Here is a 23523-nt window from a genome sequence, read left to right as displayed (position 1 = left end):
CCCAGGTGGGATGGATGTCCCGGTTCCCCAGAAGCGTCTCCTGTCCAGATGCGGTATATTGGGGGGCAATGGTCCGTACGGAGTAATAATGGTGGAATCCACTGTCTGTGCGAGAGACATCATTATCTGATAATTGGTTTTTGTACGGGGTATTCTATATTCGAATGTTCTATATAGTTAGGGGAATGTTGTACATACACCGTACATAACTAGTTAGTTAACTACAACATAACTAGTTAGTTACTCCATACTCTAGGTAAGCGATTTAATCCCCGATTAATTGGTCCGAGAAATGGCCGAGTCTGGGCTGCGATTTTGCGAATGTCACGGTTACTGCTACACTTTAGGGCTATCCAGCATACTTACTTCTGACCCCCGGTGTATATCCCCATGGATGTATGTCGTAAATCAAGTATAATGAAACTGGTCATCCCTTGAAGTCAGTGGCGTATATTGTACTGCAGCGAAGGCTTCCAGAACTCGGTGAGAGCCTCACGGTTACATCATGTTACATTTTGCATGTTGTAAGAGGATGTGTCATGGAATCCCACCTGGGGGAATAAACCGGAATCGGAGTGGAGATGAACTTGCGCAGTTGCCCCCACTCGGCACGTTTTTGCCGGGTTTGCCTGGGAGGCAGCGCTGGCTCATAAAGCACATCAATTTCAATTTCACAACGAGGCCGGCTGGCCCAATGGCAAGGCGCTTGACTACGAATCAAGAGATTGCAGGTTCGATCCCTGCGTCGGTCAGTTTTTTTTTTTTTTCAATTTATTATTTTGTATAACATAGTTAGATAACTAGTTAAACAGTCAATTTCTATTGTCATTTATCTCTTTTTTGATGTAGTTATACAGTGTAAATGTAGATATTACATTGGCCTTAATTAGTTTAGGAGAGCTGCTAACTCAACTAGTTATTACCTAGTTGGGTAACTATTGAACGTTTATGCATGTCATACAATCCACCCGTAACTGGCATATTCACATCTAGTGGGGGTACCCTTTCTGACTCTTCCAAGCCATGGAACTTCCATTTACTCATTTCCTATTTTGTGACTCCTATTTTTGTCTTTATTGTGATCTGCTGTTTCAGAGATGATGTAATCGCTATTTGGCCCTTTCACCAAGAATGCCCAATCCCTGAGGGACTCAGGGACTCAGGAATATTGGCATACATACTAAGTTAGGCTTTGCGCCTTTCCCCAGATCATCCTTGAGCCCCTGATTACCTTGATTGCCCTGACTGCTCTAATTCCCCTGGTCGGCCCCTAGTTGTGCAGGCACAACCCTATTTACCCGATGCAGACGTTAGGGCTGGCCCAAGCTCACACGACAAGGGAACTATGAAAGAGATGTCGCATGCGGAGGAATGCAGAGGGAAAGAGGACAAAAAGAGACAGACAGACATAGAAGAGAGTCTTTCAATTTGAATTGAATTGAATGCATTGGGATCTAATAATATTTATGAAATCCGTAGGGAAAAAAGAGATTAAATGTGTGATACTTTGTGTTCCAGAATTGTCCTCACCACGGATCCAACAACCCTAGAGAAGAGAACATACCGCGTCATCCCTTACTTGACTTCTTCCCTCCTACACTTCACTACCATCGTAAGTTAACTTATCTTCCTTCATCTTCCATCTTCTGACCAGCGCAGAATCAATACAATCACCATGGGTAAAAAAGGCGGAAAGAAGAACAAGAAGGGCAGCAAGCCCGTCGCGGCCGTAGAGAGCGCCAAGGACGTGGTGTAAGTTGAAAAATTCAACATGATGCCACATCACCATCTAACCGTTCAGTGGACCCGAGCAAAAGACCGAGCAAACCGAAGGCCAGACTGCGACCGAACAGACTGCGCCCGAGACTGCGACACAGCCCACCGAGACCGTCGCGGAGCCTAGCAAGGCGCCCGAGGCCACCCCCGTGACCGAGGCCGCAACGGAGATCCCAGCTGTCGCGGAGACCAAGGATCTGGAGACCAAGGAGGCTGTGAAGGCCGAGCAGGCTCCCGCGACAGAGGGTACGGTGGAGGAGACCGTGGAGAAAGTGCAGGCCTCCAAGGCCGGGCAGTTGGGCGAGCTGGACGATGGCGCTACCACAGACACTGGTATGACCGCGTGTTAGTAATATGCGAATAATTCCGACTAACCTGAAATCTGCAGTCCTTCCGGAGACGATCACCAGGGAGCCTGCTTCCTTGGACGTCCTGACCGGCGCTCCTGCGACACTGGTCGAGCGCCCCAAGACCTCAGACTCAACCGCCCCCGCTGTCGCTGCGCCCGTGCCTATTGCCGCCCCGGCCGAGACCGACGCTGCTCACACGAAGCGCCCGTACGAGAAGCCCATCTTCACCAACGAGGATAACTTGAAGCCCCACAAGATGCCCAAGACCGACGAGGAGGCGATTCAGGCTAGCGTGGCGGAGGACAAGAAGACCATTGAGACCTTGGCCGGTGTTGGACCTGCTACGGCTGCTGCGTTGACCACCCCTGAGCCTGAGCCTGTTCAGGCTGAGGCACCCAAGGCTGTTGTGGAGCAGAAGGAGACTCCTGTGGTTGCTGAGGCACCCAAGGTCGAGGAGAAGAAGGTGGAGGCACCCAAGGTCGCAGAGGAGAAGAAGGTCGAGGCACCCAAGAAGGAGGAGAAGAAGGTCGAGGCACCTAAGAAGGTTGAGGAGAAGAAGGCTGAGGAGAAGATCCCCGTGTCCACTCACAAGACCACCCCTGCTCAGGCTGGCGCCCCCTCCTCTCCCGTAGCGGTCGCCGCCGCGAACGCTGCCATTCTCGCTTCCAAGGGCGACAAGGCTGCTGCTCCGGCCGCCACTCCAGTTGTTTCCAAGGAGGCCGAGCCCAAGAAGCCCGAAGCTGCCCTGAAGCGCGGCGACGAGGCACAGCCTGAGGAGGCGTTGCCCAAGGCCGAGGAGCCTAAGCCCGAGACCAAGACTGAAGCTGTCAAGGAGGAGGCTGCCAAGGCTCAGCAAGATACTCACAAGACCTCCGAGTCAGGATCGCAGGCCGAGAAGAAGAAGGGCGGGTTCATGTCCTGGTTGAAGCGCAAGTTCAAATAAGTAAAGTAATTGTGGAGTGCGAGAGCCTGTGTATGATCAGTGTTGTACGCTAGGTGGGGGGATGTTGGGGAGGGGGCTTGCAACCTACGTCAGGCTGCCTTGGTTTTGTTTTTCTTGCTTTTGTCAGGCTTTGATGATACACCCGTTGAAATTATATATCAGATCAGAATCATAGTGCTTATTATTTGTGTCTTGCCTTGGAGTAAAATAAAAGTAAATGTAAATGTTCCTGACTCCAGAAGTTGGGCTTGTAGTTACTCCGTACACCGCTAGTCAAATCAATTCCCCAGGTATTTCCCTTCCCCCTGGCGAATCAATATTCCAATTTCCAAGCTCGTCATTAGCAGGAGCCCACTGGTTGCAACCAATGAAAACGACATTGCAACGCAACGTGAACACCAACTCGCAGTGGAGACACTATATCAAATAAATCTACGACTAGTGGGCCAGCGGAGTCGATCCAATAATAGTTTCTCCGCTTCTATTCTTGCTTGTGGGTATACACTAGTTGTATAGAAATAATTAGTATTGTTATATGCTTGACCATTTCGAGATCGACTTACCAGGTCGCGTTCACTATAGGTATTGGTGTCATGTGCAGTTGGTAGTTCGTTCTTCTGATACAATTATCAACATTGGAAACTCCAGCGATCTGTTGTAGACGTAACATACCTTTACCCAAGACAATATAGTTACCGGGATTCATTGGCATCAGTTGCTGTGTCGGCATCGAGGCACTTGAAGATTAACTCCTTGAAAAGAAAAAAAAGAATATGAACGAGCAGTAGCGATACAGCATCTCAGCAGATATATATCGAGCTTGTTGGTCATTTGGATTGTCATGGCTATAGCGATGCTGTACATTGTATTAGTTGCTGGCTCTTTCGAAGCTCTTGTGACTTACCGACAAATTATTTCTCCTCTGTGAGATGTTGCATCGGAAGAAACTTGCTGCGATGACTTCGAATGAAATCTCCGATTCTCCCTTTTTGGGACACCCAGATGTGTTAGGCGAGAGTCAACTCAACCCCTCCATAGTTGTATGACATTTTTGTGTTGAAAGGCGATTCGAGCAAATCTAGACTCCTGTGATCAGGCCACTGTCTGTTTCCAGGGAGATATAGTATATAGTATATAAGTTTTGAGTATAGATGAAGAGAAGGAGGAAAGAAGAAGGAAAGTCTGGGAAGATGAAAGGGAGATGACCTTGAAAGAAAATGTGCAGTCTGAAGTTAGCTGTCTACTGTGAATGATTCCCAATCTACATTACATACTCCGTATCCTTTGCTTTCAAATTAAGGGACAGGGATCAGGCCGTAAAAGGTTGACCGCTATATCAGAACCCCCCAGACTTGGCTGTATGATGTATCACATCTCTCATTTCCTCTTGGAAGTTTCCCCTTCCTCTGATCAAAACATCAAAGATTTCACATTATCATTCCTACCGAGATAGTTTCTCATACTAGGATTCACCTGAGTTCTACTATTGGGTTCACTGCCAGCTCCCTTTCGGTACCCCCGCTAAGCTTCCATACAACTCAGACCATGGAAACCCACATGAGAGATTCCATCAGGCAAGTGGATGAGAATACATTGCTCATTGGAGACCTGATTCTCCACTCTTCGAGCGGTCGTTCCGATACCTCTTCTTCCAATATCTGTTCTTGGTATGACACAACCGACAATCTCAGCCATACCCTCACCAACGCGCCCGTCCCTCTACCGCCAACCATTCCACTACGTGCGGATGATCCTCGGCTTGTCCTCGTATATAATGTCGGAGAATGCTCTGCAGTCTGGTCTATAGGCAATGATGTCTTTTGCAAAATCAAGACGCTCGAAGAAGGCGTAACATCCGAAGCTACTACCTTAGCTTTTGTTAACAGTCAAAAGCCTTACTTTGAGATCCCTCGCGTTATATACGAAGCCAAGGATAATACCCGGTCTTATCTCTTTATGACTAGGGTACCTGGCCGGACACTTGCAGTGGCCTGGCCCACTCTAGACGAAACCTGGAAGCGTCACTATGTGGAGGAAATAGTGAAAGTAATCGAGACCCTTGCAGCCTGGGAAAGACCTGTGTTTAGTGGTGTGGACGGAAAATATATGACCGAAACTTATCTCACCAAGACCGACGTTCCGGACTTTCGCCCTCAAAAACTTACCGAAACTTGTCAAATGCTAGGTATGGATTGCTCGACATTCGTCTTTTACCATGCCGATCTCGGTCCAGTAAACATCATTGTGGAAGATATGCCAAAAGCTGGCACTATTGGGATCATCGATTGGGAGATTGCTGGTTATGTCCCCAAAGGATGGATAAGAACCAAGTTCCGATTATCTAGTGGACTGGATCTTCCTAACCCAGGCGCCGGTGAGAAGTCACATTGGTGGAGATGGGAGGTTCAAAAATTACTGGAGGAACGTGGATTCGTGGACCATGCGGAAGAATGGGTGGCATGGGATTCAACTGAATAACCGAGATGAAGAAAGAAAGAAAGAAAGAAGCAAGTCGTAAAGTGGGAAGCAGCCTGTTGATATAGCTGGCCCTTTGCAAACATTGCAAACCTCGAATATCTCGCTTAGCTGTCTAGCAAACAATCTAATGAAGCAAACAGCAGATAGTCGCCGATCCGTCAAGTCATATAATAGACAATCATGCAGACAGTAACACTATTCAGAGATCAGCTCAACTCCTTCGTACAATCAAGCTATAACTAGCATAAAATACCAGTATCACTACGTCCGTCAACTGCTTCATCCATTAACAAGTTGAACCTTATAGGAATCAGGTAGAATATGTGACGTGCCAGGTCCTTTAAACGAAGAGTGCATTAAATTCAGAATAACTAAGATGGAGAGAGGAAGAAGAAGCAAGTTGCAAAGTGGGAAACAGCCCATTGATATAGCTGCCACTTTGCAAACAATGCAAACCTCGAACCTTCTCGCTTAGCTATCTAGCAAATAATAACAATGCAAATAGTAAACGAGCAAGCAAACGAGCAAGCAAGCAAACATGAAGCATATGATAGCGATCCATGTAGATCGTGACAGAATATACGATTTTTTCTGATCGAAATGCATGTCTTGGCCGTCTTACCGCCCCTATACTGTCCCACATAATGGAAGATTTTTCTTTTTATACCAGGGCCTTAGGAGTCGATATATTCTAGAAAATCAGACTTCCAATGAACGCCCTATCCTTTCTCCTATTTGACGGACATACTCGTTTCGCGGACATGACGTTGAGACCGTTATTTGCCTTAGGATAGATAGGACCTTACCACCTGGACTTCCTTTCTCTCTCTCTCTTAGCTAATGAATGCAACAGATCTTCTTTCCCTCATTAGGCCTTGTCCACCTCTTTCCCTCCAAATATACACGTTATTTCTCTTAAGCCGATATACAATCTCGTCACATTTACCATTGATAAAGTAGGTAAAGTGATAGACAAGCAGACCAAGCCATATAGTTTTTAGCACGGGGTGGTACCTGTGGACGTACTTATTTTCGTGAATGTCTTATTTTCACAGAAATCCTTAAATAAATGAGGCAAAGTGATGGAGAAGTCCACTAAGAACAGTCTGCAGAGAGCGGACGTAGGCAGTTATGCGGTCTATGATTATTAGCGCGGGGTGAAAGGGGGTTGACCGCTATATAACCCCTCTAACTTGGCTGTATCGTGTCTTTTATATCCTACTTCTCAAAAGTTTCCTTTCCTCTGATCGAAATATTAAAGATTTCACATTATCATTCCTATTCCCATACTAGGATTTACCTGTTTACTGTCAGCTCCCTTTCAGTACCTCTACCCCCGCCAAGCTTCCATCCAAATCAGACCATGGAAGTCCACGTGAGAGATTCCATCAAGCAAGTAGATGAGAGCACATTGCTTATTGGAGACCTGATTCTTCATTCTTCGAGCGGTCGTTCCGATACCTCTTCTTGGTATGACTCAACCGATAATCTCAGCTATACTCTCACCAACGCGCCCGTCCCTCCACCTCCAACCGTTCCACTATGTGCTAATCCGAGGATTATCCTTGTATATGACGCCGGTGAACGTTCTGCAGTCTGGTCGATAGGCAATAATGCCTTTTGCAAAGTTAAGACGCTTGAAGAAGGCGTAACATCCGAAGCTACTACGTTGGCTTTTGTCCATGGTCAAAAGCCTTCCTTTAAGATCCCTTGTGTTATACACGAGACCAAGGATAATACTCGATCTTATCTCTTTATAACTAGAGTACCTGGCCGGACACTCGCAGCTGCCTGGCCTACTCTAGACGAAACCTGGAAGTATCACTATGTCAATGAAGTGGTGAAAATTATCGAGACCCTTGCAGGCTGGGAAAGATCTACATTTGGTGGTATAGATGGAAAATATATGCCTGAAAATTATCTTGCCAAGCGTCCCGAAGACTATCTCACCAACCCCTACAATCGGGACTTTCGCCCTCAAGAACTTACCGAAAATTGTCAAATGCTGGGTATGGATTGTTCGACATTCGTCTTTTACCATGCCGATCTCGGTCCAGTGAATATCATTGTGGAAGATGTGCCAAAAGCTGGCACTATTGGGATCATCGATTGGGAGATTGCTGGTTATGTCCCCAAAGGATGGATAAGAACCAAGTTCCGGTTGTCTAGTGGACTAGATCTTCCTGACCCGGGTCCCGGTGAGGAGTCATATTGGTGGAGGTCGGAGGTTCAGAAATCACTGGGGAGACGTGGATTCGTGGACCATGTGAAGGAATGGGTGGCATGGCGTCAGATTTCGCAGGGATGATCTATACATTAGTGGCGTGGAAAGTCTGTAGCGACGGTATGATACGATGCTCAATGTGTGTGAGGCGCCAGTTCGAATAGAAAGAGTGCATTCAACTGAATAACTGAGATGAAGAAAGAAAGAAGCAAGTTGCAAAGTGGGATGTTGATATAGCTGACCTTCTCGCTTAGTTATCTAGCAAACAATCCAATGAAGTAAACAATACAAACAGCAGATAGTCGCTGATCTGTAGTCATTGACAATGATGCAGACGGTAATGTGTGTACAGAATAGGACTAGATTCATGCGGGGTCCCCGCAGATTATGTGCCCGCTTACAATACTTCGGGCCTCGGTAACTTGGGAAGAGCATAAAACTAGTTGATTGATGAAATTCTACATCCTTCACTCGCATAACACCTCCAATTCTTCAAGATGACATCCCTTCCACGTAAACTATGGCAGCATCCAGCTCCAGAGTCGACCCAAATGGGCCACTTCCAGCGCGACCTAGAGCAATCCACCGGACGCAAGTTCGACGTGAGTGAAATTCGCCTGTATAACGATAATATCCACCTAACATCTCCCAGTCCTTCCATGATATGTACCTGTATTCAATCAAGAACCGCTCGGCATTCTGGGAATTCTGCTGGAAATACTTCCAGCTGATCCACGAGGGCTCCTACACAACGGTAGTCGATGAGTCCGCGCGAATGGACAGCGTGCCTGGATGGTTCGCCGGTGTGCGTCTGAATTTCGCTGAGAACCTGCTTTTCTCGCGCGTTACTGGCGGTAAGACAGATAAGGAAGATGACAAGATCGCCGTTAGCGAAGTCCGCGAAGGCGCTGTCCATGAGGTTGTCCACCTTACCTGGGGTGAGCTCCGACGACGGACTGGAGCGCTGGTCCAGGCTATGAAGGCTCATGGGGTCATTAGGGGTGATCGCATTGCTCTCTGCGCGGCGAATAGCATTGACACACTACTTGTACTTCTGGCATCGACGGCTCTGGGAGCTATCTTCTCATCTAGTTCCACGGATATGGGTACTAAGGGTGTCTTGGATAGACTGCAGCAGATAAAGCCGCGCTGGCTGTTTATGGACGACATGGCGGTTTATAATGGCAAGACCATTGACCTGCGATCGAAGATCGGGGAAATTGTCCAAGGCATGGCATCTGATCCTGGATTCGAGGGAGTCGTCTCAATACCTCGGTTCTCTTCGCGGCCTGCCAATATCAGTTCCATCCCTAAGACCAAGACTCTGGCGGAGTTTCTTGCAAAGGCGGGCGGCAACGAGAGACTTGAGTTTGAAAGAGTTGGATTCCGTGATCCTTTCTTGGTGGTTTACTCGTCTGGCACGACAGGACAGCCGAAGTGTATCGTCCATTCCGTGGGCGGCGTGCTTCTAAACTCGACCAAGGAGGGAAGACTGCATAATGATCTCGGGCCTGATTGTGTCGGCTTGCAATACACGACCACTGGATGGATTATGTATGTGGGTTCCGTGAAGACGTTGCTCTTTGGGGCTCGGGTGGTGCTATACGATGGAAGTCCATTTATTCCAGGTATCACTGCGTTGGTTGATCTTGCAGCGCAGGAAAAGTAAGTCGTCTTCTGTTGACATCCACAGATGTACATTTACAGTTTCCGGCTAATCAATTGCAGGGTGACCCACCTTGGAATCTCACCCCGATGGCTGCATGAGTTACAACAGGCTAAGATCAAACCCCGCGAGAACGTCGATCTCAGCTCTTTACGGGTTGTCACAAGCACTGGAATGGTCCTGCGGGATGGATTATTTGAGTGGTTCTACGACGAAGGGTTCCCATCGCATGCTCGCCTGAACAATATTTCTGGCGGCACTGATATCGCAGGATGCTTCGGAACCGGCAACCCTCTTGTTCCCTTGTATGTTGGCGGGTGCGCCGGATGTAGCCTGGGCATTCCCGTGGAAGTCTACGACTCTACGATTGAAGGCGGCGACGGAATCAAAGGTGTACCCGTTGAGGAGGGTGTTCCGGGCGAATTGGTCGCGACCTCTGCTTTTCCCAACATGCCCACACTGTTGTGGGGTGACGATAGCGGTGAGAAGTACCACGATGCGTATTTCGGGCGATTCGATAGTGAGAGCCATCCACCCCTCCATGTGCGTAGGGCTACAGTCACTAAATCTGTACAGATGTGTGGACCCACGGCGATTTCGTCTCCATCCATCCAATCACAAAACAAATCGTGTTTCACGGACGCGCGGATGGAGTGCTCAACCCCTCGGGAGTGCGGTTTGGATCGGCCGAGATCTACCGGGTGCTCGAGGGTCAATTTTCGAAAGAGATAGCGGACTCCATCTGTGTAGGGCAGCGACGACCAACGGATACGGACGAGCGAGTGATGCTCTTTTTGCTCATGAGATCAGGGGTAGCATTCACATCGGACCTGGTTGCACGAGTCAAGAGCGCGATTCGGACAGAGCTCAGCCCCCGCCATGTGCCGATGTTCACCTTTGAGACACCTGAGATTCCGGTACGTACTTTCATAGGGAAGAAAAGATCTACAAAAGCGGGACTGACCCAGAACATCGTCACAGACCACGGTCAATCTAAAAAAGGTGGAGCTCCCTGTGAAGCAGATAGTCTCGGGAAAAATCATTCAGCCCTCGGGTACACTGCTGAATCCGAAGAGCTTGGACTTTTACTATCAATTCGCCAAGGTGGAAACTCTGCGCCAGAGTAAGCTCTGACTGGACCCTTGGCCTGAGGTCTCCATAATAAGAGGGGCAGACCGGCTTCATCGGGATCGTCACTTCTGCCAAGCTTTTATCAAGCTTTCCAGGGTTAGCAACGGGATCGCTTGGAAGTTGTGTATATGAACACGTAGTCGAGAGAAAGTAGGTTGAATAGGTAGATTGAATTAGACTGAATCAGGTAGAAATACTGAAGATCTCAAGTCTGAAAGGAATAATAAAGTCAAAGAAGTAAAAGTAGAGGGAAGAGCTGAGGGCTGATGGAGTGACTGCGTCATCGAAGCTTTTCGATTTACCGCCGACGTTTTGCCAGCGGCACGGAGCACGGAGGGTATTTATACAATTCGATACGATTAATTACGCTCGATCGTATTTTTCTCCACCGATCTGCCGCCAAATCTCTTCCTCACCTGGTAACATCGTAACCTATAAAAGTACTCCCCTCCCCGCACGTCTATTTACCGTTCTCATTACTTCTTCAACCCTCTCCTTCTCCTCAATCTCTGCTTTTTCCTCGGTTCTTTTTGACCTGGTCTCTTTCTCTCTTGTCTTTTACCTTTTACCTGTCATCTTTTATTCGCAATTATGGTTCATCTCGCCAAAGTCAAGAAGGACAATGAGCTCCCCTCGGCTCGTCAATTTGACTCCATTCCCCCCATCGAGACAAATGACGCCGACACCAATGTCTACGGCACTCACTTTGCTGTGGACCACATGCCCCAGCATGAAATGCCAGAGCGGGAGATGCCCCGCCAGATCGCCGCTCGGATGATCAAGGATGAGCTAAGTCTGGACGGTAACCCTAAGCTCAACCTCGCCAGTTTCGTCACCACCTACATGGAAGAGGAGATCGAGGAGATCATGACCGACTCCTTCAGCAAAAACTTCATTGATTACGAGGAGTACCCTCACTCCGCCGAGATCCAGAACCGATGCGTCAATATGATTGCTAGACTCTTCAACATTCCCACCGATGCCGCCAGTGAGAACGCCATGGGTACTTCAACCATTGGATCTTCCGAGGCTATCATGCTGGGCACACTGGCTATGAAGAAGCGCTGGCAGAACAAGCGCAAGGCCGAGGGCAAGGACTTCTCGCGCCCCAACATTATTATGAACAGTGCTGTCCAGGTCTGCTGGGAGAAGGCTGCTCGTTACTTCGATATTGAGGAGAAGTACGTCTACTGTACCGACAGCCGCTTCGTGATCGATCCCCAGCAGGCTGTGGATCTGGTGGATGAGAACACAATCGGTATCTGCGCCATCCTGGGTACCACCTACACCGGTGAATACGAGGATGTCAAGGCCATCAACGATCTGCTGGTGGAGCGTAACATTGACTGCCCGATCCACGTCGACGCAGCTAGTGGTGGCTTCGTCGCTCCATTCACCGACCCTAACCTCGTCTGGGATTTCCGCCTGGAAAAGGTGGTATCCATCAACGTCTCCGGTCACAAGTATGGTCTAGTCTACCCCGGTGTCGGATGGGTTATCTGGCGCGCGGTGGAGTATCTGCCCCAAGAATTGGTGTTCAACATCAACTACCTCGGAGCCGACCAGGCCAGCTTTACCCTGAACTTCTCCAAGGGTGCTTCCCATGTCATTGGACAATACTACCAGTTTATCCGCCTGGGTAAGCACGGTTACCGTGCAATCATGACCAACCTGACTCGCATCAGTGACTTCATGGCATCAGAGTTTGAGAAGTTGGGCATGGTCATCCTGAGCCAGACGCAAGGCAAGGGCCTGCCTCTGGTGGCCTGGCGCCTTCCCACAGACCCCAATCGGGTGTACGATGAATTCGCTCTGGCCCACCAGCTCCGCGAGCGGGGCTGGGTTGTGCCTGCGTACACTATGGCGCCCCACAGCGAGAAAATGAAGATGATGCGCATTGTCATCCGCGAAGACTTCAGTATGAACCGATGCGACAGTTTGATCCAGGACTTCAAACTTGCCATTGATACTTTGGATGCAATGGACAAGAATATGATGGCCAAGTACAGAGTGTAAGTTTATTCTGTCCTCATGTTTCGATTTTCATACTAACAGCTCCACAGGCACATGAAGAACCACCGCAACCAACCTCGCCACCAGTCGCTTATTCACCGTCACTACCTGGAAGAGAAGCACTCGCTCCAGGGCAAGGATGGCAAGACACATGGCGTGTGTTAATTCCGTTGTGTAACTGCCTACTGGCGGTTTTTGAATATATGTGCAAAAGGATTGAATTAGATGGGATGTTGAAGGTGGATATGTCAGTCCTACACGCAGAGTATCTTGTGTCCTCACTACAGGATCCAACTCATTGGGTTGATCTCTTGCTGTAGTATATACACCACGATATTGAAATGAACAAATCGATGAACATGAGGTTGAGACTGGCCATGACAAGTTAGCGCGTTACAAGAAACGATATAGTAAACCACAGTCCTATTCGGGAAATAGCTGTCAGTTACATCTATTGCTTGTGATGTCATGCATACGTAGATTTATACCAAAGCCCTCTCGTGCTGCAATGGACGCTTGCATTTCCTGCCATTATCCCCTCTCTACTCATATACCATGAAGCGTATCTCGATCGACCCGAGGGATGATCCCCCAACCCGAGACCTTCCACTGGCAACCTCCACCCCGGCTCAACTTCCTCCAGCCAAGGCGACAAAGCTTCATCCATCCAAATCAGGCGAAGAGAACGCAGCCCTGTTCTTCGTGGGAACGGCCACAACGATTATGTCAGTTCACATCTAGAACTGTATCAGTGTGTACGTTTACTAAACAAAGCAGAGAATGGGCGGGAATACGGATTATGACTGATGTCAGCTCTTGATGGAAATTCGAATGCTCACGACTAACTGTATCAGCCCAACTTCCTCCACGCAGGCGACCATGTCCACCTCGGTCCAGGCGTGTCAAGTGAGCGCCTCACCAACCCGGCAATCGACCTGCACGACCTCCCTCGGATTGATCTTGCCCTTCTCTCGCACTATCACGAGTATGTCTCCGAGCATAGAGGTATTGAGCGATCATTGATAATGTCAGGGACCACTTCGATAAAAAGGTCGAGGCTTCATTGAGGCGTGATCTACCAATTATCACTACACCACATGCGCAGGAGCGTCTTGCTTTTAAGAAACAGGACCCGTTTACGTCTGTGTGCGCGCTTAATCCTTTTGAGCAGATTGAGGTCAATATCGAAGGCACCGAAGGCCCAAGACAGCCCCGCCTGCGTGTGACGGGGATGCCGGGGAAGCATGTGCCTCCTAAGCGAGTGGTAGAGAAACTCAACACGCTAGCTAAGGCGGTGGGTGGCGTTCTTTTTTCTGGATATTCCTATTAGACGGCTATCAACCTGACAGAGCAATAGTTCCCACCAACGAACGGCTGGATGCTCGAGCTCGGCCACGGCAGCTCCAATGCTGCAGACTTCACCTGCGGTCATCGCATCTACATCTCAGGAGACACCCTGATGGTAGACGAGCTGCGCGAAATCTCCAAGCGATACGCAGACCAACGAATCGACCTGATGCTCGTCCACCTCGGCGGTACAACCATTCCTTCTCCATTAGTAGGAAGACTAATGGAACCGCTAGCGTTGACGGTTACGATGGATGCGGGGCAGGGTCTGCAATTGATCCAGCTGATCCAACCAGACGTTACGATCCCGATCCACTATGATGATTACGACGTATTTGCGAGTCCGCTAGAAGATTTCCGGCGCAATGTGGAGGCGGCGGGGTTATTGGACAAGGTTGTGTTTTTAGATCGCAAGGATCAGTATTGCTTTCGAGTTATGGGATAGAAGTGCCTAAGAGTAAGACATCGGGTTTTTGTCTGTTCCGTATGTCTGTTCAGCTCAGCCCTGGGGCTGAGAAGGGCTCCATCACATATTTCGACTCCACCATTCTTGGCATGGGGAATGGGACTTCATACGAGAATTATAATTTGCTTCGCCTTGAGCGGATCTTTTGGGGAATTTGGGGGCAGTTTGTAACCCAGTTTGTAACCGAAGTATGGTATGTACATAGTAGGTGACGAGGCTCTACTCCGTACACATGGCTTGTATAGTGTGTTTCTCTATGTTTCTATGTTGTATACCAAAAGTATTCGATTAAAGGCTTTCTTTCAAATCGTCTTCTTTGAGTGTTCATATATTTTAGATTGTAGTTCGGGCGGATATATACTGGAGAGATGATATCTACACTTACTACCAGTTAATTGACATTATGTCTTATATCAGATACTATGCTATTCTCTGTCTCATATCACTCATTTCATTCAAATGCTATATACTCTGGCATCCCACCAAGGCCATCCATTGTTTACCCTATATATAGAACAACCTCTCCAATCACCGCCCGTCAACCCGCTAGGGTCCACCAAATCAGCCTCTTCCCCTCTCTCCCTCTCTCCTTTTTCTCAAGATCAAAAGCAGTGATGCGCAACCTCTTTAAGAGCAAGTCGCCTTCGAATCGGACAAGTCACCATTCTATGCGCAGCGCCGAACAGTTGGCCCACCCCGCGTTTACTCCACCGGACCCCAACGCACCCAACACGGAGTCTGACCGGCGCTTTTCACAATTCGAGTACTCTGGTTCTGTACAGAATCAGCCTCAGGGTTTGAATCGGTCGCAAAGTCAGCGTCAGAAACCTTTACGTGACCGACCGACCGTCACCGTTGCCGTCCCCGACGACTCGCGCAAAAAGGGCCGTGTCGAGCGCAGTGTCTCTGTCAAGGGCAAACCAATCTCACAACCTACCTCACCTGGAACTTTACATCCAGAGACCTTGGACGAGTCCGACGAATTTCCGCCACATCTCCGACATTCCTACACGGAGAACCCCTCACCTGTGGCGCCGCAATCTCTCGCGTACCAACAGAAATACCAGGGTCAACGAGCTCCCCGACCTTCCCATCCTGCTCACGTCCAAGACAACCCCGAGTGGTCGCAGAAACCTGTGCAGCCTGTGCAACCGCTTTATACCAAACTCCAGCGATCCAACACCGACTCAACCCTTGATCAGTACTCCCGACCGTCGCCCACCGATATCCCCGAATCACCACGATACACGGAACATCTTCATCGGGGACAGGCTTTCTCTGCCCAGGATCCGGTATTGAATACTCGGCCCCCATCCCAGCAGACTCACGAGCCGCTTTCCCCGTTGCAGTCCCGTTATCCTGACGCCATGCAGTCTTCCGCGCAGGCATCAAACCAGGGTTTTTATCCGTTGGACAGACAAAAGTCCGCCGGTTCTCCGCAGCAGAACCGGAGTCGGCAGGGGAGTGTGTCAAACAACATGCCTGATCCCGGACGGAGTACACCCACCAATACACACCGCCGGGAGGAGTCCGGGGAAGTGGACGTGCGGGCATTGATCCAGAAGCATGATGAACTCCGTAAGGATTTTGATTCGGTCTTGGTTTTTGATAAACTAACAATGAGCAGAGGCCAAGTATTCCAAGGTGAAACGATACTACTTTGAGAAAGATGCGCAGGTGCAGCATCTCCAGAACACGGTGGCGCACCAGCGAATGGCGGTGTCGCGTACCGTACTTGACGATAATGAATACACCAGCCGATTCCAGCGCCTGGACGGAGCGATTAAAGACCTGGCATTCTCCGTGCGCAAGGATTGGCGCAGTATTCCGGCGTGGCTGAATGGAATGGTCACTGACGATGCTTTGTCGGCCGGCACGAAAGAAATGACCCCGGTCGGACGGGCAGTAATCAGCCGATGGCTAGTAGAGGAAGTATTCCAGCGATATTTCCATCCGTGCTTGGATCCGACATTCAGCGTGCAGCTGAAGAGTATCGAAATGAACCTGCGACGGCAGCGACCGACATCGGAAGAAGACCGCGAGAATGCTTCCGCGAGACTCTCCTACTGGCGTCGCACAACCTTCGACGGACTGGGTGATTCCTTAGTCGGACCCGAGGCCCAAGAACGTCGGGTTGAGCTAGTGGAGCATCTAATCGTGGAGCTCGCTGCCTTCATAGGATCCCAACTGCAAGAAATCGCACTGCCAGGGCTAGAAGCAAGCGTGCGCATGATTATCGAGAACTCCGTCAACATCATCGAGAAAATCCCGCTCGAAGCCCGCGATGTCTGCGTCGATTACTTCCCACCGGGCATCTCCCTCGCTGAGCAATACATGAAGGTCGAAGGCCAACTACCCGCACTGAGCCACCCGCCCCCGCCACCCTCGGACCCAGAGCAGCTCGAGGAGCCTGTCGCGGCAGAGGGAGATACATCCTCTGGCTCAACCGGAGTGGTAGAGAGTACCTCACCGGCACAGAAAAAGTCGACGAAAAAGTCCATATTTGGCGCGTTGATAAGCCGCAAGCATGGCGGCGAGAACAGTCGTTCGACGCCGCCGCCTGGACCAGCCGAGGACAAGAGCGAGCCTGCAGAGGTAGTGCCCAGCACCCCGCGCATTCGGTTTGCAGCGTTCTTGGCTGTTGAAGTGCGCGGCAAGGGGCCTGCGACGGTGCTGATCAAGTCGCCCGTGTGGCTGGTGGAATAAACGTGATCCGTCGGTGCAGCTGATTATGGTGCAATTAGCAGTGGTTCCTGATTTAAATGGTGGAGGGTGTATATAGAGAACGGTCGGAGCTGTCGCACGGTGACGAAGCTTATGACTTGTTATGTCCTTTGATATCCCGAGGCGTTTCAGTTGTCCAGCGGCAGTTTGCACTTTGCAGTGGTCGAGTTTTCTCCTTTTCTTTTCTTTGCCTTGACGATTCATTGTGCCTTGACGATTGCCTGACGATTGCCTGACGACTAGAATCCCTGATTCTGCTATGATTGTGCTTTTGAGTAGAAAGTTTTGCAATTCGATGTTTCTTAGCGGCATTCTTCGTAGCTAACTATTCTTTCCATTACTTTCAGTCCATATCCGCATCAATACTCAATACCATATCCATATACCTTACTCATTAAAATCATCCTACAAAGGCGGCGGCGCCAGATCCAACCCCTCAACCTCGAATTTAAACGCATCATTCCGTGAATAACTCCCAGCAACATCGAGATCGAGCCGTCCACGCTCGCAATCATCCAAGTCAATGCACGCGATAGCTAAGCCATCACCCGCCGCCACAGCAGGACTAGACTCCGTAGCGGACGTGCCAGGCGCGGAATCCGTCACCGCAGCATCGCTACTATCCGGCACGTCATCCGTGCAGACTTCCCACAGCGGACCGGCAAGAACGTCTCCAAGCGGCGAAACAATACAACTTCCACCCCGACAGACATAATCCAAGACCGAGTCTGACGGATCCAGGGACGACTGCTTAGTATTCGTCGCGGGACCCTCCGACTGACTCTGGGCCTGATCCTGGGCCTCGCCGTGAGTCTGCGGCCAGACAATCTCATGCGGACCCTCCGCAGCGACGGACATTTTCATCTCTGGATCGTGCGATTTACCCGGACTAGATTCTGGAATTCCATCCTGGCTTGCACCGGTAATCCACTCCGGCAGCTCGGAGCCGCGCACGCACTGGTTCGCCGAGAGCACGAAGCAGCGGCCTTCTATGCCGATGGTGCGCATGAGCGGCAGCCAGGTACTGCGGGCGTCGGCTGTGGGAGCGAGATAGATATTCACGTTCTGGGAATATAGACTCTGACGCAGGAGGGGCATGTAGCTCTCCCAGCAGATTGCAGAGGCTATGGTTAGTGGGATACCGTTTAGGGTTGTTGTGACAGCGCGGAGAGTCGAGGGCGAGCCCTGAGCCCAGATCATGCGTTCAGCAGCCGTCTACGAGGTCAGTATACATACCGAATGATAGCGCCAGAGAAGAAGAAAAAGAAAGAAAAGTCCATACCGGCATAACCTTCCTCCTCTTCCCCAGAATACCTCTAACAGGATCAACATAAACAACAGCACAATACAAACTCCCTCCCGCTCTCTCCACCAACCCAGTAACGACAAAAACTCCCGTCTCCCTCGCAACACGCTCCAGAAACTCCCTCGTCCCATCCCCGCGGAACCTCTTTCCCTCTGCAATCTCCAGCCTGCGAGCAATCCAGTCAGCCCCGGCCCCAGCCGGTGTATCGCCTAGATCAACAGCGGCTTTGAAATACGCGAGGAATTGGTCCCGGCCGCGCGGGTGTCGACTTCCCACTGCAGACCCGAACGAACATGTCCGCGGGTATCCGCCTAGATAGGCTTCTGGGAAGAGAAGGAGGTGGACGCCGCGGCGGGCGGCGAGGGTGCTTGTTCGCTCGAGGGCGCGCAGGGTTTCGGACAGGGAGGTTTGGGTGCGGGATTGGGCGACTGCTACTGTGAGAGAGGGCATTTTGGATTGATGTTGGGTTTAGGTTACTATTGGAGAAAGGAGAAGGGGGAAAAGGGGAATTGAGTTGACAATGACGGAATGGGCTCGAGGGAACCTTGGATGCTTGAAGCTTGGCTGGGAGTACCCGTGTAGTATATATTGAGTTTGAATAGAGATATAGAGTGTGTTGTAGACTTTTAATATTGAGTAGATGGTCAGGAAGTCCAAAGAGGCTTCAGACTATCGGATGAAGTAACTGTGAAATGTGATTGTTTGCTTTTAAGAAACCTATAAAGTCTGCACTTTCTTCCTCTTCCTCCCTTACTTCTTCCTCACCACACTTTCACTTATACACTTATATCAACGAGCTTTGAACAAATGTCGATCTGCCATATAAGAAAGTGACGGTGATTTGATGAAGCAAGACCCGAGGGAGATATTCTTTCATATATCCAAGTATCTATGATATAGCGAAAAAGAAGTAACCTTACCCCCATCTGACAATTCTCTTCTCTACTAACCCAACTTGATTCTCCAAAGGGGTCTATATGGCGTTGGTCCTTGGACGAGCTCGGCAATGAGGCACCCGTCTACCTCCTGTGAATTCTCCCTTCTTCCTACCCATATACATGCCTCGATTCTCAGGGATGAATCTCATTTACGGGACGTGTTACCCACAAGTCGTTGAACGAGTAGTTGAACGAGTACAATCATGCAAACCGCGCGCATGCATGCCACGACCGACTGGATTTGATGAAGAGGACCAAGGTGATTGGAAAGCCCACAGAGCTACGCTACTCCCAGCACCGAACAACGAGCAGCTATTTGGTTGGGGTTTCCATCGATGATCCACGAGAGAAGGCGTTTCGAACATGTTGCTCCGAAGCTGTCTTTTCACAGCACCTCCAAAACCTCGACTGCGTTGTTCTCAGTCAAAGCCATTTTATTCTCTCGGTGCTATTTCGGATGGCATCAGTGTCAGGATGTGCACTGGAGTTTGGGTTTGTCAAAATAATGTTCGCGGCATTACATATCTATCCAAAGGCTGCGATGGCAAATACAACTGTAACCATAGTTGGCTTGCGGATGGAAAAATTCCTTCCGTCGTCTACAACATTCAATTTAATCTTCCTCAAGGCCCCGTTGTATACCGTCGATTGTAACGGGTTCTCTTTCGTCTTAAAATCTACGAGAGTTTTGCCCTATACGTCGTAGTGGTGCATTAGCGGCGTCTTTGGCAATGATCATTTGGTTCGAGTAGTGGTCGAGTGTCTGTCTGAGAATGTGTCGTCCGAATACCTTTATTGCTACGTTTATTGCTACAAGTGGTCGCTTAAGGGATCGAGTATCTGTCTTAGAAAATGTCGCCGCTTACAGAATTCAATACTTGCTTAATTCCCCCCTCAACGTTCCTACATCACCAATTACAGCCATTTAGAATCACAGAAATTTCTTCGGTCGCAGTGGTGTCGTCCCGCTTCGCTTCCACAGCCCCCGAGCGGCCTTCGCTCCCAGGAACACCGGAAGTAGGCAGCAATGCGATTATCCTCGGAGCATCTTAGAGAATGGAGAGGCAGAATGAAATCAAATGGGTCGTATAGCCTGAGCATTGGGGTGAGCGATGAGGTTGCTGCTTATGTTCGCTCCGTGAGCCAGCGCGACTAACTCACCCTGTGACCTAGAATACAAATCAAGACATAAGAAAAAAAAGGTTGTGTATGAACAGTAGGGTATAATCGAAACGAAAAGAAAGTAGTCATAACCGTATAGAACGCTGTGCAAAAATAGAACTTTTCTTGTTAGCCACCATGATTAGGGGTATTGGCCGGCGATTAACAAATGAGCCTGGACGAAACCATCCACATCTCGCATTTACTCAGTGGCTGGCTCGCAGCGTGCTCAGCCTTTCCGAGTACTCAGGCGGGGCAAGGCCCACGTCAACCACCTCACTGCGAGTATGGTTGGAAAAATCGGTAGGAGAAGTCACATTGCGTGGGTGGAAGAACTCCTCTAGCTCTTGCTGTGTGACAGTGACACCGAGTGCAGCCTTGATGGATTCGGCGTGCTTGGCTTGGCTGGTGAACTGCACCGGGAGGCGGAGGGAGATTGTCGGTGTCATGAGGTTGGCTGCGGGGGTGTGGTATGTCAAGGAGAGATCGAGGGCGTAGATGCGAGACATCAGACAGGAGTGGAAAGTCGGGACAAAAGCTTTTGACTCGGGCAGAGTGACAGGGACCACGACTGATGCGGTGTAGTAAGTGTCTCCGGTGAATGCTGAGGACGGGCCCGTTGATGAATCGGACGATGATGAGTCAGTGGAGTCGCGGCGCATCGAGTTGGCGGCTGATGATTGCTTGGTCCACTGAGCGGATTCGACACACATGGTCAACAGAGGCACGCTTTCTGTGTAGAGGCCGCATCCGATATGGGCGAAGGGCATGCCGGTTGAGGAAGGGAAGTCATCCCATGGGGCCGCACTGAAGAATGTGCTGACGCGAAGCTTGCTGGTCATTGTTCCAAGTGCGGGAGGCTTCTCGTCCCCGATTGGATCGAATCGCAGGTTTACCGCGGCCACAGTGCTCACTGTATCACTTGGCTCACCGTCTGGAGGAAGCAATTGAACGGCTTTGGGCTGGGAGGATGAAGCAACGATGTGTCCTAATTTGCCTCGCAATGTTCCGCGCTTGACGCTCTTCTCTTTGCGTGTGCAGAAAGATGGGTTCGCCGAGGTTTCAACTGGGGGTTCTTCTTCGACAATTGGGATGATACGGATCTTCTTGGCAACGGCGGCGATAGCCACGAATCCAGGGCCGGTGAGTTGTTTCTGAAGAACAGAGGCCCGAACCGTGTAGCCAATCTGGGACATGTTGGGTGCCATATCATCTAGCAGTGTCTTGCCATTGCTGGCAAGGATGGGATCACCCAATGTTGGTGGCAGCATAGTGTGGGATCGTTGAATGTGAGCATTCTTCTTGGTGTGGGTGCAGACCTGGGGCAACAGGTGGTCCGGGACGACGAATGTGAAGGGGTATTCATATGTCCGGCCACTCTCTAGCACTCGCGGGGTCGGATATTCCATTTCGTCAATGGGCTGGCGCAACTTAAGGAACATCTGTTGTGACCCCGTCCGGCCGGGGCATGATGCCCGTTCTACCGTAGTTCGAGATACACCTGTTCTCAAATTAAAATTGTTCATGGGCCGGGCTTCAATGGGACTTACCTTCAAACAGGATTTCAATCTCATCAAATCGGGTCTCATGCTCAACGGTGACGGTTATGGTGCCATCAATACTCTCTGCGGTGGTATAAGAGTTGACATGTCCTGGCTTTTGTCCCGCAAGATATATCTCGATTTTAGGCTTTGAGCGTCTAGTCCAGGCATCTAGCCTGTCTGAGCCAGAGCTGATGATTGAAGTGGCCGTTGACATTGTTCCACGGAAAAAGCAAAGAGAATATGAAGCCTCGTCCCACGGAGAAATGCAGGAACAATATAACCGACACGTCAAAGTTAAGACAAGATGGAATATCGAAAAGAAAGGAGGTAGAATAGAGATCAGATCGAATTGTTCTTAAGGAAAAATAAAGGAAAAAATTAGTAAACGGTGGAGCCGTTGACAACCGCAATGGAGTCAGACAAAACAAGTGTGGAGGAGCCGTGACAAGCAATGTGAGCAAGGTTTCAAATGGCCTCATCGCATATTCCTCAAGGTTCTTATAAATCAGATTGGGGTGTGACTCACGAGTCATCTATAGGGCGCAGCTACCATGATATCAGATCACGACCATAACCTACTTGGAACGCCCCCAAATCCAAAAAACGAGCGATCGTATACACTTCAGTATAGGGAAGGCCGAGCCATGGAGTGATCGGAGGGGAGAGAGTGATTGGTTGGATGCGAGGATCCGTTCTCGCCCATGCACGCCCTTGGGTTGACATTCCGCTTGGCCAAGGTGCATAGAACAACGAGAGGTCAATTCAAGGTCACACATGATATTCAGGTGGATTTCCAACTCTAAAGACCCTATCTCTAGAAAAACGCTTTTCTTCTTTTCCCGATCGTTCAGATCCGATCTTCCAAACTAAAACAGCCAGTCAACGTCCAAGTACATCAAAAGTACGGAGTAAGAGAGTACAAGCTCAAGGGGGAGAAGTGGAGTGCGCCTTACTAACGACATGCCCCTTTGACTCCACCCACATTCTCGAAGGGCGCCCGAGCTCCTCTGCTGTGCTCGTAAAATGGCCAATCATTGTGTGTCGTGGAACTCTGTTTATCAGAATGCCGATTTCCAGACAACATCCCGTGGATTCGCATTTGTAACACTCTCCAGTCATATGTGAGGACCTTCAGGTTTTCAACACATGAGGTCTAGTATAAACTCTTCCCGCGGAAAAGAGAATATGGAACCTGGGCCTAGCTCCGGCCCCAGAGATTTCCGGCCATAGCCGAGCTTTTTTGCGCGCCGAGCTTGTTTTTCTTGTTCTCACGGAGTGTCGGAGTGTCGGAGTAAACACAAAGATGGAGTCTCGGATGGTGCAATGCGATCTTTCGGTGTGCAAAGTGATGGACCGATATTTGATCAGGTGATTCATGTCTGCACGTGTTTATATGGGAAAGTCGTGCTTTTCAAGTTCCACAATATTTCAAGAGCTTAAGATGATCGGAGTATTA

General features: G+C 49.7%; 9 protein-coding genes across 9 annotated transcripts; 7 read left to right on the top strand and 2 right to left on the bottom strand.

Annotated features, from left to right (window-relative positions):
* Positions 1 to 1675: 1675 nt before the first annotated feature.
* Positions 1676 to 3069, top strand: N7518_010392 (uncharacterized protein; the record flags this gene model as incomplete). Its single annotated transcript, XM_057191318.1, has 3 exons — positions 1676 to 1752; positions 1802 to 2109; positions 2165 to 3069. 3 exons carry the CDS (start codon positions 1676 to 1678, stop codon positions 3067 to 3069), a joined length of 1290 nt encoding a protein of 429 aa, XP_057037454.1.
* Positions 3070 to 4614: 1545 nt separating this feature from the next.
* Positions 4615 to 5547, top strand: N7518_010391 (uncharacterized protein; the record flags this gene model as incomplete). The annotated part of the gene is made up of 1 exon (XM_057191317.1): positions 4615 to 5547. The coding sequence occupies one exon, from the start codon at positions 4615 to 4617 to the stop codon at positions 5545 to 5547; it is 933 nt and encodes a 310-aa protein (XP_057037453.1).
* Positions 5548 to 6910: 1363 nt separating this feature from the next.
* On the top strand, positions 6911 to 7855 carry N7518_010390 (uncharacterized protein; the record flags this gene model as incomplete). The annotated part of the gene is made up of 1 exon (XM_057191316.1): positions 6911 to 7855. One exon carries the CDS (start codon positions 6911 to 6913, stop codon positions 7853 to 7855), a length of 945 nt encoding a protein of 314 aa, XP_057037452.1.
* A 467-nt stretch (positions 7856 to 8322) lies between these two features.
* N7518_010389 (acetoacetyl-CoA synthase) lies at positions 8323 to 10571 on the top strand (the record flags this gene model as incomplete). Its single annotated transcript, XM_057191315.1, has 5 exons — positions 8323 to 8373; positions 8424 to 9436; positions 9500 to 9957; positions 10014 to 10354; positions 10419 to 10571. 5 exons carry the CDS (start codon positions 8323 to 8325, stop codon positions 10569 to 10571), a joined length of 2016 nt encoding a protein of 671 aa, XP_057037451.1.
* Positions 10572 to 11159: 588 nt separating this feature from the next.
* On the top strand, positions 11160 to 12746 carry N7518_010388 (glutamate decarboxylase; the record flags this gene model as incomplete). Its single annotated transcript, XM_057191314.1, has 2 exons — positions 11160 to 12580; positions 12632 to 12746. 2 exons carry the CDS (start codon positions 11160 to 11162, stop codon positions 12744 to 12746), a joined length of 1536 nt encoding a protein of 511 aa, XP_057037450.1.
* A 390-nt stretch (positions 12747 to 13136) lies between these two features.
* On the top strand, positions 13137 to 14373 carry N7518_010387 (MBL fold metallo-hydrolase; the record flags this gene model as incomplete). The annotated part of the gene is made up of 5 exons (XM_057191313.1): positions 13137 to 13306; positions 13359 to 13389; positions 13436 to 13566; positions 13614 to 13875; positions 13939 to 14373. 5 exons carry the CDS (start codon positions 13137 to 13139, stop codon positions 14371 to 14373), a joined length of 1029 nt encoding a protein of 342 aa, XP_057037449.1.
* A 635-nt stretch (positions 14374 to 15008) lies between these two features.
* N7518_010386 (uncharacterized protein) lies at positions 15009 to 17100 on the top strand (the record flags this gene model as incomplete). The annotated part of the gene is made up of 2 exons (XM_057191312.1): positions 15009 to 15972; positions 16022 to 17100. The coding sequence occupies 2 exons, from the start codon at positions 15009 to 15011 to the stop codon at positions 17098 to 17100; spliced, it is 2043 nt and encodes a 680-aa protein (XP_057037448.1).
* A 423-nt stretch (positions 17101 to 17523) lies between these two features.
* Positions 17524 to 18874, bottom strand: N7518_010385 (nitrilase; the record flags this gene model as incomplete). Its single annotated transcript, XM_057191311.1, has 2 exons — positions 17524 to 18333; positions 18401 to 18874. The coding sequence occupies 2 exons, from the start codon at positions 18872 to 18874 to the stop codon at positions 17524 to 17526; spliced, it is 1284 nt and encodes a 427-aa protein (XP_057037447.1).
* Positions 18875 to 20729: 1855 nt separating this feature from the next.
* On the bottom strand, positions 20730 to 22281 carry N7518_010384 (arrestin (or S-antigen), N-terminal domain protein; the record flags this gene model as incomplete). The annotated part of the gene is made up of 2 exons (XM_057191310.1): positions 20730 to 22024; positions 22074 to 22281. The coding sequence occupies 2 exons, from the start codon at positions 22279 to 22281 to the stop codon at positions 20730 to 20732; spliced, it is 1503 nt and encodes a 500-aa protein (XP_057037446.1).
* Positions 22282 to 23523: the final 1242 nt, after the last annotated feature.

This window comes from Penicillium psychrosexuale, assembly GCF_028828465.1.
Source record: "Penicillium psychrosexuale strain IBT 29551 chromosome Unknown utg000006l, whole genome shotgun sequence".
Taxonomy (NCBI): Eukaryota; Fungi; Ascomycota; class Eurotiomycetes; order Eurotiales; family Aspergillaceae; genus Penicillium; species Penicillium psychrosexuale.
This window is presented reverse-complemented; position numbering and strand designations above follow the sequence as displayed.